At 42.3% G+C, this 13,215-nt stretch overlaps 1 protein-coding gene across 1 annotated transcript; it reads right to left on the minus strand.

Moving 5' to 3' along the window:
• Window positions 1-1,374: 1,374 nt before the first annotated feature.
• LOC102700505 (formin-like protein 14) lies at window positions 1,375-3,153 on the minus strand. The gene has a single exon (XM_006649656.3). It carries the CDS (start codon window positions 2,671-2,673, stop codon window positions 1,963-1,965), a length of 711 nt encoding a protein of 236 aa, XP_006649719.2. The 5' UTR covers window positions 2,674-3,153; the 3' UTR covers window positions 1,375-1,962.
• Window positions 3,154-13,215: the final 10,062 nt, after the last annotated feature.

Consider the following 13,215-nt stretch of genomic DNA (forward strand, 5'->3'; position numbering starts at 1 on the left):
TATTCTCTGTGCTGGTATATAAACTCTTTTTTTACAATACTTAATTTATAATTCAAAATTGGGTTACTTCTAAATTGTATTTATAAATGGTCACTTTCTTTTAATTTTTCCAATTTTTAACAGAATTTAGATCTTTTAAAATTAAATTTATAGATGGACTTTTCCCTCAATATCAATTATTTTAAAATTTTTAATCTGAGATTTGAATGTTTCTAAACTCTATTTACACATGGACTCTTTTATTATTTTTCTTTATTTTTAATTTTGAAATTGTATTTCTAGTCGGGTTCTTTTTAACTAGAATTTTAGATATTTTCAAATTGTATTTATAGATGGACTATTCCTTCAATATCAATTATTTTGAACTTTTTAATCCAAGATTTATTTACACATGGACTCTTTTTTATTACTTTTCCTTATTTTTAAAATCAAATTCTTTTTAACTGAAATTTTAGATGTTTCCAAATTGTATTTATAGATGGACTCTTTTCTCAATATTAATTACATTAAAAAAAAGTTAAAAAGGCTCGTTCTTTCTTTTCTCCTTTTTATATTTGGGCCTCTCGCGGACACGCAGTGTGCGGGTGAAGCTGGCTGCAGGTCGGATTAATCCCAGATAATCAGGATACGATAGAGTTTCTTTTGTTGGATTGAAGATAGAACTTGCTATTGATCATTGATAGATTTTCTTTTTGTCCGACTGATCTTTTTTTTTTCTTTTTTTCTTATTTTTTCTCGATTAATCTCAGAATTTCTAGCCCGTGAGAGGCAACAGGGAGGCTCATTTTCCTGTGCCACAAGGCGCCGTGTCAAAAACTCCGATCACATTTAAGGCATGCTAGATCGGAACCGAAAGGAGAATTTGAAGTTAATTTCCAAAGCAATTTTAATATTTTTGAGTAGGTAACAAGAGGTACCACTATTTTCTATGTAAAATTTAGTACCAAACAATGGTATCTCTTGGTACCTTCTTAAGGGAAAAAAAGCTCTAATTTTCTGGTAGCAGTAGATTAACCCTATTTAAGGCCGTCAATATTTAGACCATCTCAAAATAAATACACCCCCTAACATATACTAAACAAAGAACGGATACACACACCACATCTTTTTGTTTATGCTCGTGCGTATAGTCAAAATTTGAAAATTTCAGTATTAAATTTAGAGTTAATTTTAGGGGTTTATCGAAGTTTGTTTTTCAGTATTGACTTTTAGATTGCTAAGAAAACGTATATCGAAGTTTTATTTATAAATTATTTTTTAACCACCGCTAGTATATGGCAAAGGCAAACACTGTAAGTCTTTTATTTGCCCCTAAGAATACGTCACATCATCTATAGCCCACGGAATATATATAAACACAGATAAACACACATAGATCCAAGAACACAATATATTCCAAATTTTTTAAGCTCGTACGCACGTTTATATGATTAATAAACTAGACCAAACATCAATAATGTCACTTGTATACATCACCATACGTAGACAGTAGACTCAGACAAGTACGCAGTAAATCTCTTGATAAGGTAATAATCCAAAAACTCATCACCTCATCAAGAACAGCGACACTGCGTGCGTACGTAGGTAGAGAGGTACGCGACGTAAAACCCTAGATATCTACGTAGCTGGCATATATCACACACACACACACACATATCGATCACTCACACAAATTAAGCTTAGGTAACATCGTCGTCTAGCTAGCTTCATCGACCTGACTCACCATTGACGACTGCAGAGCTAGCATCCATCCAAAACGCCAACATCGCGGTCAAGCAACCGGACAACTCGACCGACCATGGCTCGAGCATCACAACTTTTCTTTCTATCTTGCAATTTTTTTTCTCCTACTTTCGGTACGTATTTTTCCCGGCCAAACAAATAATTTTGGAGGGAAATAATAATAGATATTAATTAGACAAGTCATAGGATCGAAGGACAGACCGGAGAAAGCAGCCGGTTCTAGAGGCGGAGGAGGCGGCGGAGGCTGTCGGCGGCGGCTGCCTCGGCGTTGCAGGACGGGGCGGGCGGTGGTGGCACCCTCTTCTTGTTGGTGGCCGGGGACGGCGACGACGATGCTTTCACGACGAGGGAGAACCTGGGCAGCGGCAGGCTGCTGGGCGGCGGCGCGAGCACGTGCAGCAGGTCCTGGACGAAGTTGCGGGCCACCTCCTGCTCGAGGTCGTCCAGGGCCTCTGTCACCGCCGGCGCAGGCGGCAGCGGCGTTGCCCGCTCCAGCGGCTTCTTCTTACGTGCCTTCGTCGTCTCCGTCGACGGCGGCGGCCTGGACGGCTTCCTCCTCCTGTCCTTCTGGCGCGTCGACGGAACCGCCGCCGCCGCAGCCCTGCCGGTGCGCGGCAGCGGCTGCTGCGGAGGCGGGTATGGGAAAGTGGCGTACTTGGTGGCGGTGGGTGGGAGCGGCAGGAGAGGCGGTTGGTTGGACGGCAGGAGAGGCAGCGACGGCGACGAGTATATCGGAGGCCTCGCGTAGGGGAGCGCGGGTGCATGGCTGATCCACGCGCCACCTTTGTCCATGCTTTTGTATTGCTGGCTGTAGGTGCTGCGTGCCACCGCCGGCGTCGCGCCGCCGAGGTGCCCCGGCCGGAATCCAACCGGCCTCCTCGGGAGCTCGAAGCTCCCGGAGCACCGACGATCCAGAAGAACGTTGTCCATGATCGGAGGAGAAAGTGAATCGCAATAATTCAGGTCGATCTATGTAGGCGTTTTCCCTTAAAAGGAAATATCGAGTCTTGATGGAATTTCCGAAGAGAGAAGGTAAAGGGAAAAAAAAAAGCAAGGAACGATCAAAGCTCGAAACTATATCGAACTTGTATGTATCAGTTTTTGCATAGAACTCACAGGAGGTGATTAATAACTAGATCCTTGGGATTAAAAACAACAAGGATGCTAGCTATATCTACCTACCTATATGAAAGATCGATCGATCGATCAGCAGGTACGTTTAGATCAAGAAGGAAAGAACAAGAGCTGGGAGAGGAAAAGGCAAACAAAGAGAAGCTATCTATCTATACTTTTGCGAAGAACTTATCTTCGTGATCGATCGATCCTTGAATGAAAATGAGCTTGATCTATTTTGATCGATCTGTCTAATAAGGCAGAGAGGGAATAGCCATACACTTAGCCCACCCTCGGCCTCCGGGCTGCAGCTCGCGGGGATCCAAACGCCTCTTTTTATAGACCAGGTCGAGACGATGTGTGGGGTGCGACGTGGTGATGGGGGAGAGAAAAACGGGGCCTGGATTATTTGACCTCAAAACTACCGTCCTCGTGTACTAATCCCCTCGCTAATGGTAGGTTTGCACGTGGTAATTACAGCATTCATTCTAGGGTTGGAACACACTTTTTTTGTTGGTGTCCCGCGAGGGGATCGTATTTAATTCTTTGCCACTTGTGGGGGGCATTATTCGGAGAATAACAGAGTAGCAGATGGATCTTTTCTTGAAAGAGCCTTTTCTTTACGATTCCACTCTTCCTTTTTCATGCATATATACTTTTGTTTTTCTGCAATTAATGGTTACCTATACTAAGATCGAAAGTCATATGATGTTTTTGTTATTAGTTTACATAAATCTTTCTATAGCTTAATACGAGGCCTATGTGACGGTCATTTATACCGTCAATGCCCTAAGATATCTCTCTCAACATTTTGTAGCGTAGAGATTAAAAGTGAATTAAGTCTTGATGAATAAAACAAAGTGAGCTGTATGGTATTTATTTTATATTGTAAGATATTTTGCATTTTTAAAAGTTTGGTAAAGTTTATAAGAAAAGGTAACAACACCTATAGCGCCAAATTAGTTTATTAAATTCATCATTAAATATATTTTGATAGTGAATACCTGTTAGGTTAATAAATTAAAGCATTTTATAATATAAAACAGAAGGTGTCATGTTAAAATGTGTCCTGTGGCATTCTATAATGGACGACAGTGCATCACAAAATAATTTGGAATATTTTAGACGTTCAGTACACATCAATTCATATAGTATTCATGTGTATTTCTTGATTGTTAAGGGATTGTACCGTTTACTATAGAGTTGATATGATGTTTTTATATCATAATGTAACACCTTTTAAATGATACCAACAATCATATTATTCTTTCGTACCTCTTCACTAATATCTATGACTAAGTGGCATTGACAATGATTGTCTTGCTCCATAGTCCATAGAGACAAATGATCAATCATTCTAATTAAAATATCTATATGATGGGATTCACTAAAACTACATAAGATGATTTATCACGGCAATCAATAACACACCAATTCCCTGACTAATTAAACTGCTTTAAGAGAGGGATAGCAGGATAAAATGAGAAAATTGAGAATGCAAGTGGGGGTGATTTTGCAAAACAAAAGAATGCCGACAAGTATAGGTTGGACCAGGCTACTCAGACAAACACTTCCATCTAAACCGCACAGGATCAAAAAAAGAAAAAAAAAGCAGCAAGCCAAAACATCTCAATGACAGTGGGTCCAGAGAGTCAAGCAGGTCACCGCCGGCCCCACGACGCAGCGAGACTGCTCGCGAGCAAAAAGCAGAAAATATTTCTCTCCCCTTTTCTCTGGAGCGTTTAGGTCTGCACTGTACATCGCGCGAATCTGGAGGACAAGGACCAACTGGGGGCTAGGCCGGCAACCGCCGGAGCGACGGCGGCCGTCGGATGGGGATTTCGGCAGGTGCCGCTGGGGCGCATCGGGCCGTCCGTGCGGTTTTTCACCTTTGATCCCCGCACGCACAGGCACAAGGACGCGGCGGAAAGCGACGCCGCCGTGCTTTCCTCCGGCTTTGCCGCGGGCCCCGCCGTAGCTCCACCGCTGCCTGCGCCACAGCAGCACACGGCGGATTTTGATTTTTTTTTTTTGCTCTAGGCTTTTTCAAAAGACTGGACCTATACAAAAAGTCCCAACAGATTTCTCCCAGGAAGTAAGAGACGTTTGTGTGATCAATGAGTCAGAGGCGCATGTTGACACGGCAAGCTGTATTGATGGTTTTATTGGCGTGTAATATTGACCTAGCTTACATATGGTTTAAGACTTTAAGCATGTTTTTATATAATTATTATATTTAAAATTGTTTCAACCAAAAGATCTCAGTTACCATCTATTGGAGAATAAAATAGATTGTCCTTTTTATCCGGCTTAATCTTTTGTTTAAATTGGTTTATGCATTCAACTTGATATAATATAAAGGTTACATGTATTGAATTTAAATTATGTCTTGCAGATAATTAAATGTAGCTCACTTCTACTCAGTCTCTAAGACTCCACGAAGCCTTAGCGGCTTAGCATGTTAAATTAAGTGAATTGTTTTCTTTTGTCGGTTTACGTTTTCGGTTAACCAGTTAGGTTGTGCATGTAACTCAACACAAAAAAAAATACTGGTAGATGGTTTTCTTGGATGGTACATTGGTAAATATATAAAGTAGAACGAAAAGCAACACTATACATAAAAGAAAATACAAGATAAGATACCTCGACCATAAGAAAGGATGTGTGGTACGTAGCTTACTCAAAAGGAAAAGAATATCGAATTGGTTATATGCATCCGTAAGACATGTGTTGTGCTCAGCAGCAACAGCTTAGTACTTGTATCTCAAGCATCTCAATAAGGTTGATTTTAATAGGGAGAAATGAGATAATTCTTTGGAGGAAGTGATGACCCTTGGGATGCTGCTCCCCTTGGGGGGGATTTCTGTCTTAACATACATGCTTCGTGGGAGCCACGTGAGCTCACGATGCGATGAATATCTCTTCTTTTAATCGAGGATAGAGTTGCTGAAGATTTGTTAAGCACCGACCAGTTGAAAACAACTTTTACCTAAAGTATTCCGGAGCAGGAAAGTGAGATAGAGTAGCAAGGAATTAGGCAACTAAGCAAACAGGTTGGCGTTTACCCTATTACGCTAGCGCAATTAATTATTACTCTCAGATGTTAATTTTCTCAGTAAGCTAAACGGATATGTCAGTGTATGGAAGCAGATGGAGGTAGATACAAAGGTGGTAATTATGGTGGCCGGAGTTGGCCTTCATGAGTACATTTTCAAGGGAGCTTTGAAACCCTTTTTGGTTTGTTTTGGGAGGAAGCTTTGAAGATGTGCCCATGGTTTCGCAGGACCCTGGAAAGGTACGGTCAGTACAATAATTAGCAGCGACCATTTTAGCTAATTATGAAAGTAATGTAATGCTTAACCTTTATCGATGGTAATGATTTGATTGTAAGACTAGCAAAAGTTTCTTTAGCCATAGCTTAATTTATTGTTTCAATTAATTAAGGTAAAGACTACTACCTTCAACTCCACTTATATATGTCGTTTAGTTTAGACCAAAAAAAAACGTAAAGAAACAAGTGTAATCGCTATTTTCTATTATATAATATATATTGAAACCTTAATCTTAATATATGTCTACATGATTTTAAAGTAAGTATTCAAAAATTATTTATAGTTAGTTATAAATTTTGACATTAGTCTTATCTAAAATGATAAATATTATAGAACCAGAGGGAGTGGTATAAGTAGTCCCTCAATTTAAAAATATTATTATTATTATTTAAATGGTAAATTATAAAAATGTATATCGGGTGATAAAATATGAAAATAATCCATATCAAACTTTATGTCGTTGACAGACCCCGAACAAATAGATATGCCCCTATCGAATAAAGAGAGTTCAACAGGGCCTACACATAGTGTAGCCTACCTATCGAGCTCGCTCAGTTTGACCGGCTTCCTCCACACTAGATCTAACGACTTCGGTAGTTTGACAAGTTGTTTGTTCACCTTGAGAGGTCCTTATCCACCTATGTTGTGTTGACACATGCTCCATGTTGAATTGATAGGTGTCAATAGGTTCTTATCGACTCGGTTCAGTTAGATAGGCCCTTATTTTTCTAATATTTGATATGTAACATTTATTTTATGATTTTCTATTTAAATTGTATTATTATTTTTTTAAAAAAATTCTAGTCCCTCCGTCCCTTGTTATATCCCGTTTCCTATTCCTGGATTAGAGACCACTACGTACCTCCAACATTGATCGTTTAACTGCAAACAGCCGAGCATGCTACTTACGAGAAACATGCAGATCGACATAATGAATGTCATATTCGTCTTATCACATCCCTACAAATTTGTCTAAAACTGATCTTTAAGAGACGAAGAGAGTCCTAGTTAGGCGCGCACTACAGCCAGTGGCCATGAATCCATGATGTAACCTAGAAATACATAACCATTAACCAAAAAAAAAAAGACACACACATGATTTACCTTAATTATTTTGCAAGTGTAAACCGTTGTTTCTTGGCTTGTCAAAAAAGGAGGAAAAAAAGAAGACAAACTTTTGGCCAACTCTGTACCAAACTAGCTTAATTGCTTGGCTTTTATAATTAAGTGTGTGTTTGGTTTACGGTCAAGGCTGGATAAGATATGGCGGTCCATATTTTGTTAGATATGGCGATCCAGTTTTTTGTTTGGTTGTGTGAATATGGCGATCCAGTCTTTTGTTTGGTCGTAGGGATAAAGATGGATCTGGCGATCAAGTTTTTTGTTTGGTTGGAGGGATTAGGATAAATTTATAGATGTGGTCACCTCTCACTTGAGATGGTGAGTATAACCCCCCATCAAATTAACACAATACAAATTATAAAATTTCCAACAATTTACACTGCAATCTCCATTATAAATACACATATAAAAAAGAAAAAAAAGAAAAGAAAAAAAAGAAGAAAGCGGCTGGATCTGGGCGCCTCCGCCTCCTTCCCCGGCCGTCGCCAACGACTCCTCCTCCACCCGGCCGTCGTCTCGTGCCTCCTCCCCCAGTCGCCGCCTCGCGCCTCCTCCTCTCGGCTGCTCGCCGCCGCGCTCATTGCTCGCGCCGGCGCTCGCCGCTGCTCCCTCCTCCAGCCACAGGATGTCGTCGTCGTTGTCGTCGGGCACGCATCGGCATCGCCGTCGCCACCGCTCCCTCCTCCCGGTGGCAGCACGTCGTTGTCGGGCCCGCATCGGCATCGTCGTCGCCGCCGCGCTCGTCGCTGCTCCCTCCTCTCTGTCGCAACACGTCGTCGTCGTCGGGCCCGCATCGGCATCGCCGTCGCTGCCATGCTCGTAGCCCGCTCGCCGCCATGCTTGTCGCCCGCTCATCGTCGCTCGCCCGCTCTCTCCACGCGGTGACGCGACCGCTCGCCTGCTCGCCCGACTCGCCCGGGCGGCCAAATCCGGGGAAATCGTCCAGATTCATCCATCCGGCATCTGGAGGGAATATTCTCCTCCGGACCACCCTATCCCACTCCTGCCCATCAACCAAACACCTAAAAAAATGGGCTACCATATCCTATCCACCCAAAACCATCCATCCAAACACACCCTAAACCAATGCCGAGCGATTTTCACCAAAAACAATATTGATTTTGCTTGCATCAACAGATACTTATTCACTTGTGGAGGCCGGATTGCTATCCATTATCCGAAAGAAACTTATTCATAAAAAAAACATTGATCTCAAACAACAAAAGTAGCAACTAATATTACCCATGTAAAAAAATAAAAAAAAAAGGTAGGAACAGCTTTGTAATTGTCAACTTGCCAATTTACAGCATGCCGTTCTTTTTTACATCAGAGGACACCAACATTGGCTATGGTAGAGTAGAAATACAGATAGAAATCAACCAAAAAAAGAAAAAACCGTGTATCCATTTACAGCATACCGTTCTTTTTAGAAGGCTACTAGCCTACTACGGAGTACATTTCATGCCTTGTACAACTAGAAATAAAATATGTCTGCTTCTTTTTAGCAAGCTACATACATGATACATGCACTATAAAAAATCACTTAGATCTTTTCTTAGCTTCACCAAGTGGACATAAACAACACTAACACAAGTATATGCAGGTCAAACAAACCATAATGGGCGGTGCTAGATCCTTAAAATCTCTTGTGCCCAGTTGCCTTTTTTTTCTTCTTTTCTCCGAGAGTGACGAGATCAATCAAGTTAATTAACAAGCGTCCCTACTAGTCCGAATAATTAAACAAGCACGGCACCATCATTGGCTCCAAGCCTTGCCAAACGTAGTTAATCTCTCGAGAACAATCTCGAATCACGCCTCGCTAACAACCACTCCCCATAAATACCATTTCTTCCATGTCGTGTACTCTCGGATAGTAGTATTAGACATGTCAGTAGCTGAACTCACGATCGAGCAGGCGGGCGGCAACCTTAAGACAAAAAAATGCGAGAGCTAATTCCGACAGCTACTCCTAACTAATCAGGCAGCGCGGATCACGGAAACGTGAGCGATTTTTCTTGTAAAAAAACGTCTCCATTTACAGGCGAGAGGCGGCCCGCGGCTGTGGCCGGCATGACGTCCGTCGCAGGAGCACCGCCGCGACTCGTGAGAAAATATCGGCCGTGGTCTGCACGCACGCACGCACGCAGGCAGGCAGACGCAGGCGGTCGCGCGCGCGCGAGAAATCACCAGCCGGCCGGGGCCGCACGCTGCACCGCCTCGCGGCGGGTTTTTCGCTATCGACGGAGGGAGAAGTCGGTGCGGATGGATCGACGTCGCTTGTGCGAGGCCGTCAGCCGCAGCCGCGCGCCGCTTGCTGGCCACGGAGAAATCCCGTGGAAAATGTGGCCGCTCTCGTACGTGTCATCGTGTGCGCTCTTTTTTTCTCTGCTGTCGCGAGGAGATCGGTGAGATTTGAGGCAGGCGAGGCGATCGACCAAATCTCATCAGAGGAAATGCGTGTCCGCCACAGCGGCAGCGCGCGGGTTGTGGTGCACGCTGTGGCACCAGCTCAAGGCACGTAACTTTCTACGCGAGCGTGCGCGTGCGATAGATGTGATGGTGCATGGCAAAAATCAGACAAATGGTGTGGGAAGTATAGCAGTAGCAGTAAGTTGCAAAATCTCCTTGGCAAAACTAGAGGCTGTGCTTGCGCCGTGCTCTGACCTGGAAATTAACTACAGATGCTGCACGTTGAAATCAGTTACCGCCAAAACCAATATAGAGGACTCCAGCAGAACAATATCCAAAGGGCGGTGCTCATTGGAGCAAGGTGGCATGTGACATATGAAGATGGACTGCCTCCATTTCTCTCATGGTTGGTTAGTAGTTGTAGGGTCTGTTTGGGGAAGTTTTTTCTGGCTGTAGTTTTTCTCAAAAGCTGTTTCTAATAGAAGCTGTTCCAAACGATCCACAGCTTCTGAGAATCTGTAGTTACAAATTCTAGAAAATAAATTTAAAAATCCAGAATCTGGAGAAGTTGGATTTAAGAGCTTTTTCAGATTATCAGAAGCTAGCTACCAAGCAGCTGCTTCTCAGAATCTAAATCTAAAGTTTCCTAAACAGACCCGCAGTCAACACACAAGCTTGTACTCATTCGTACGTGAATATTAACCTCAAACATTTTAATACGAAAGATCTTTTGCTCGGCTCACCTAACTAGCTCTCCATTTGACAATTTATATTTCTCATCACTTCCATGATTCCATCCCACGCTGGCGTTTACTACGCATCCTGTGCAGTGGAACAGAGTAGTACGTAAGATATACAGACCCGGTCAGTGTTCGGCGTTCTGTTGAGCGCCGACCGTTCGATCACGTCCACATCTTGGCCCTGTTGCGATGCGGTAAGCTAAAAGGGGCGCCCATTCAACGAAGGAAAAGGACACGGGTGGCCTAGCGTGCCAGCCTTTTTACGCCGCCCGCTGCCCACCGTCCGGCCGCCGCCCTCTCTGCAGGACCTGCTCCGGCACGCATGCCGTCCTGACCCTGCGAAAGTAAGCATTCGTGCCCCATTCACGACCGATATCAGCAGTTTTTATTATCTCTCTGGTCGCCGACTGGTCGTGAATGGAAGACCTAGGGGGTGATTGTAAAATGCCTGTTAGCGCGCTGGGTTTGGAGAGTTGCAGAGCCAATGGAAGACCCCGGGTAGTTTGATTTTTTTAAAGAAAAAACAAACGATATATTTACAAATAAAAATAATTTATAGATAAAATTTTTATATATGTGTCCTTAGTAAGCTAGGAATCAAAACTAATCAATAAACTACGATGAAAACATCAAAAATCACTCTAAATTTAAGGTTAAAATTTAAATTCGGCTTATATTAAGCATGAATAAAATTAAAAGGATGTAGCTGCTAGGCTGCGTTCTTTTTATAGACTTGAGATCAAATATTATCTAATTTTTTAATAGGTATTTAATGATATAAATAATAAATTAATTACAATATAATGCAAATTTATGCTAAAAATGATAAGATGTTCCAACTTATATCTAGAAACTTTTTATTAAATATACATAGTTTAGGAAGTATGCAGAAAAAAAAGAGAAATAGTCTGGTAATGATATGTACAAATTAATGCGGCCTATAGTGGTAGCGGGTGAACTCTCTAGTTAAGCTAACTCTGGCGTGGGAACACGGCCGAACAGCATTATGGATAGAGATGCAATGGGGACCCGCGACCCGAGACCCGATGGGTATTTACTCCATTAGAGTACGGGTATGAGCTAAATGTATTATCCGTGGATAAATAAATGGGTAATTACCTTCACCTAACGGGTACGCAGGTATGAGAACGTTCCTATGATACTCATACCCATTTACCCGTGGGTAATAAATACCTGGAAGCCCAACTAAACTTTCTGGCCTATATATGAAATTAGGTTAACCCAATATGAAATCTAGGTATTTAAGCCTTAACCCATATATGAAATTACGCGGATTTATGTATTGTCTACTACTACTTAAGTACTACTTGATGGGATTTATGGTATTGTGTGACTGATGCGGATGCCTTGTCGTGGCTACAATTGGATCAAAACATTTTGTGTTATTTTTATTGTTATGCCAAATTTGGCGGGTAAATGGGTGACCCGTGGGTGAGGCTTACCCAGGGGTACGGGTATGGGTACGGGTATGGGGATTTTGGTGGGTCTAAATTTCCATGGTGGGTATAGGTGTGGGGTACCAATACCTGATAAGTATTTACCCATTGTCATCCCTAATTATGGATCAATTGAGAGAAATCGGTCCCTTTTGAGAGATTGATTTGTCTAACGTCAATTGAGTAGCGATTTCCATAACACAGTCAGTGTGCGAAAAGAAGGAGATGCCGGCCAGGATCTTGGCGAGGAGGCCCTCGGCCTTCACGAGCTGTGGCCTATGTGCATATGTTTTGCCCAACAAGTTCATCAGCAGGCCTTCTCGTGCAGGCTCATGAGAACGCAAATGGGCTTGCAAAACCAGATCTAGAACAGTGACGCTGGGGGACTCACGGCCCGATATGAACCACCAGTGGCGTGTGGGCTATTTTGTTTGGATTAGCCAATCCCGGCCCAAATGTGTCAACCTTTTGGTTGGCCAATTTTCACCCTCAGATTCGTAACTTTATTTATTTATGCGCACATCTCAGGCACGATCATACGTTCATAACTGTACCATCAAGCTAGTTCGTTGTTACTTTGTAAAAGGATCATACAGTACCTAAACTTGTAAACTGTGATGGGCACTATTTTCACAGGGATTAAAATGAGATAAAGGTAGCAAATAGAATGAAGAGATTTGTCGGGCACGAGGTGTGTCCTGACATAGAAAATGATTTTCATGGAGTACAAAATAGAGTAAGGAGGAAAATGCAAAAGACATATTTATAAATAAAAAATACTTTGCAAATAAAATTTTTATATATGTTTTCTTATTGATCTAGCCAAGACTAAAAAATAAACCGCGATGAAAAAAACCCTAAAATATACTCTAGACTTAAAATTAAAAATTCAAATTTAACTTATAAGTACATGCAGAAGTGAAAGATTCAGCTATTATGTAGTAATACGGAGCAGGTTGTTCCCTAAAAGGATCGAAGGGAATAATAGTTGTCCCAATCCCACCCACTACTGATAGCTTATGGAAAGTAATACGGCAATGCATTGCATTTCAAATAAAGACATAATTAGTGCGCATTATCTCCCCTAACCGGACATTGTGACTTTTTGTCACTTGATGGAGGTCCGCGTCGAAATGCACCTGCAGGCCGCAGCCGATCGAAGCGATTCCTCGCCTTCGATTCACTTCCGGTGGGTAGGATTGTACTGCATACAGGATTCCCCTTATCGTTCCTCCCGCAAAAACCGCAGCGCCACGCTCCCGTGGATTCTATGAGGTAACCGCCAAAACCCTAAAAATC

Source organism: Oryza brachyantha, chromosome 3 (genome assembly GCF_000231095.2).
Source record: "Oryza brachyantha chromosome 3, ObraRS2, whole genome shotgun sequence".
In the NCBI taxonomy this organism is placed as follows: Eukaryota; Viridiplantae; Streptophyta; class Magnoliopsida; order Poales; family Poaceae; genus Oryza; species Oryza brachyantha.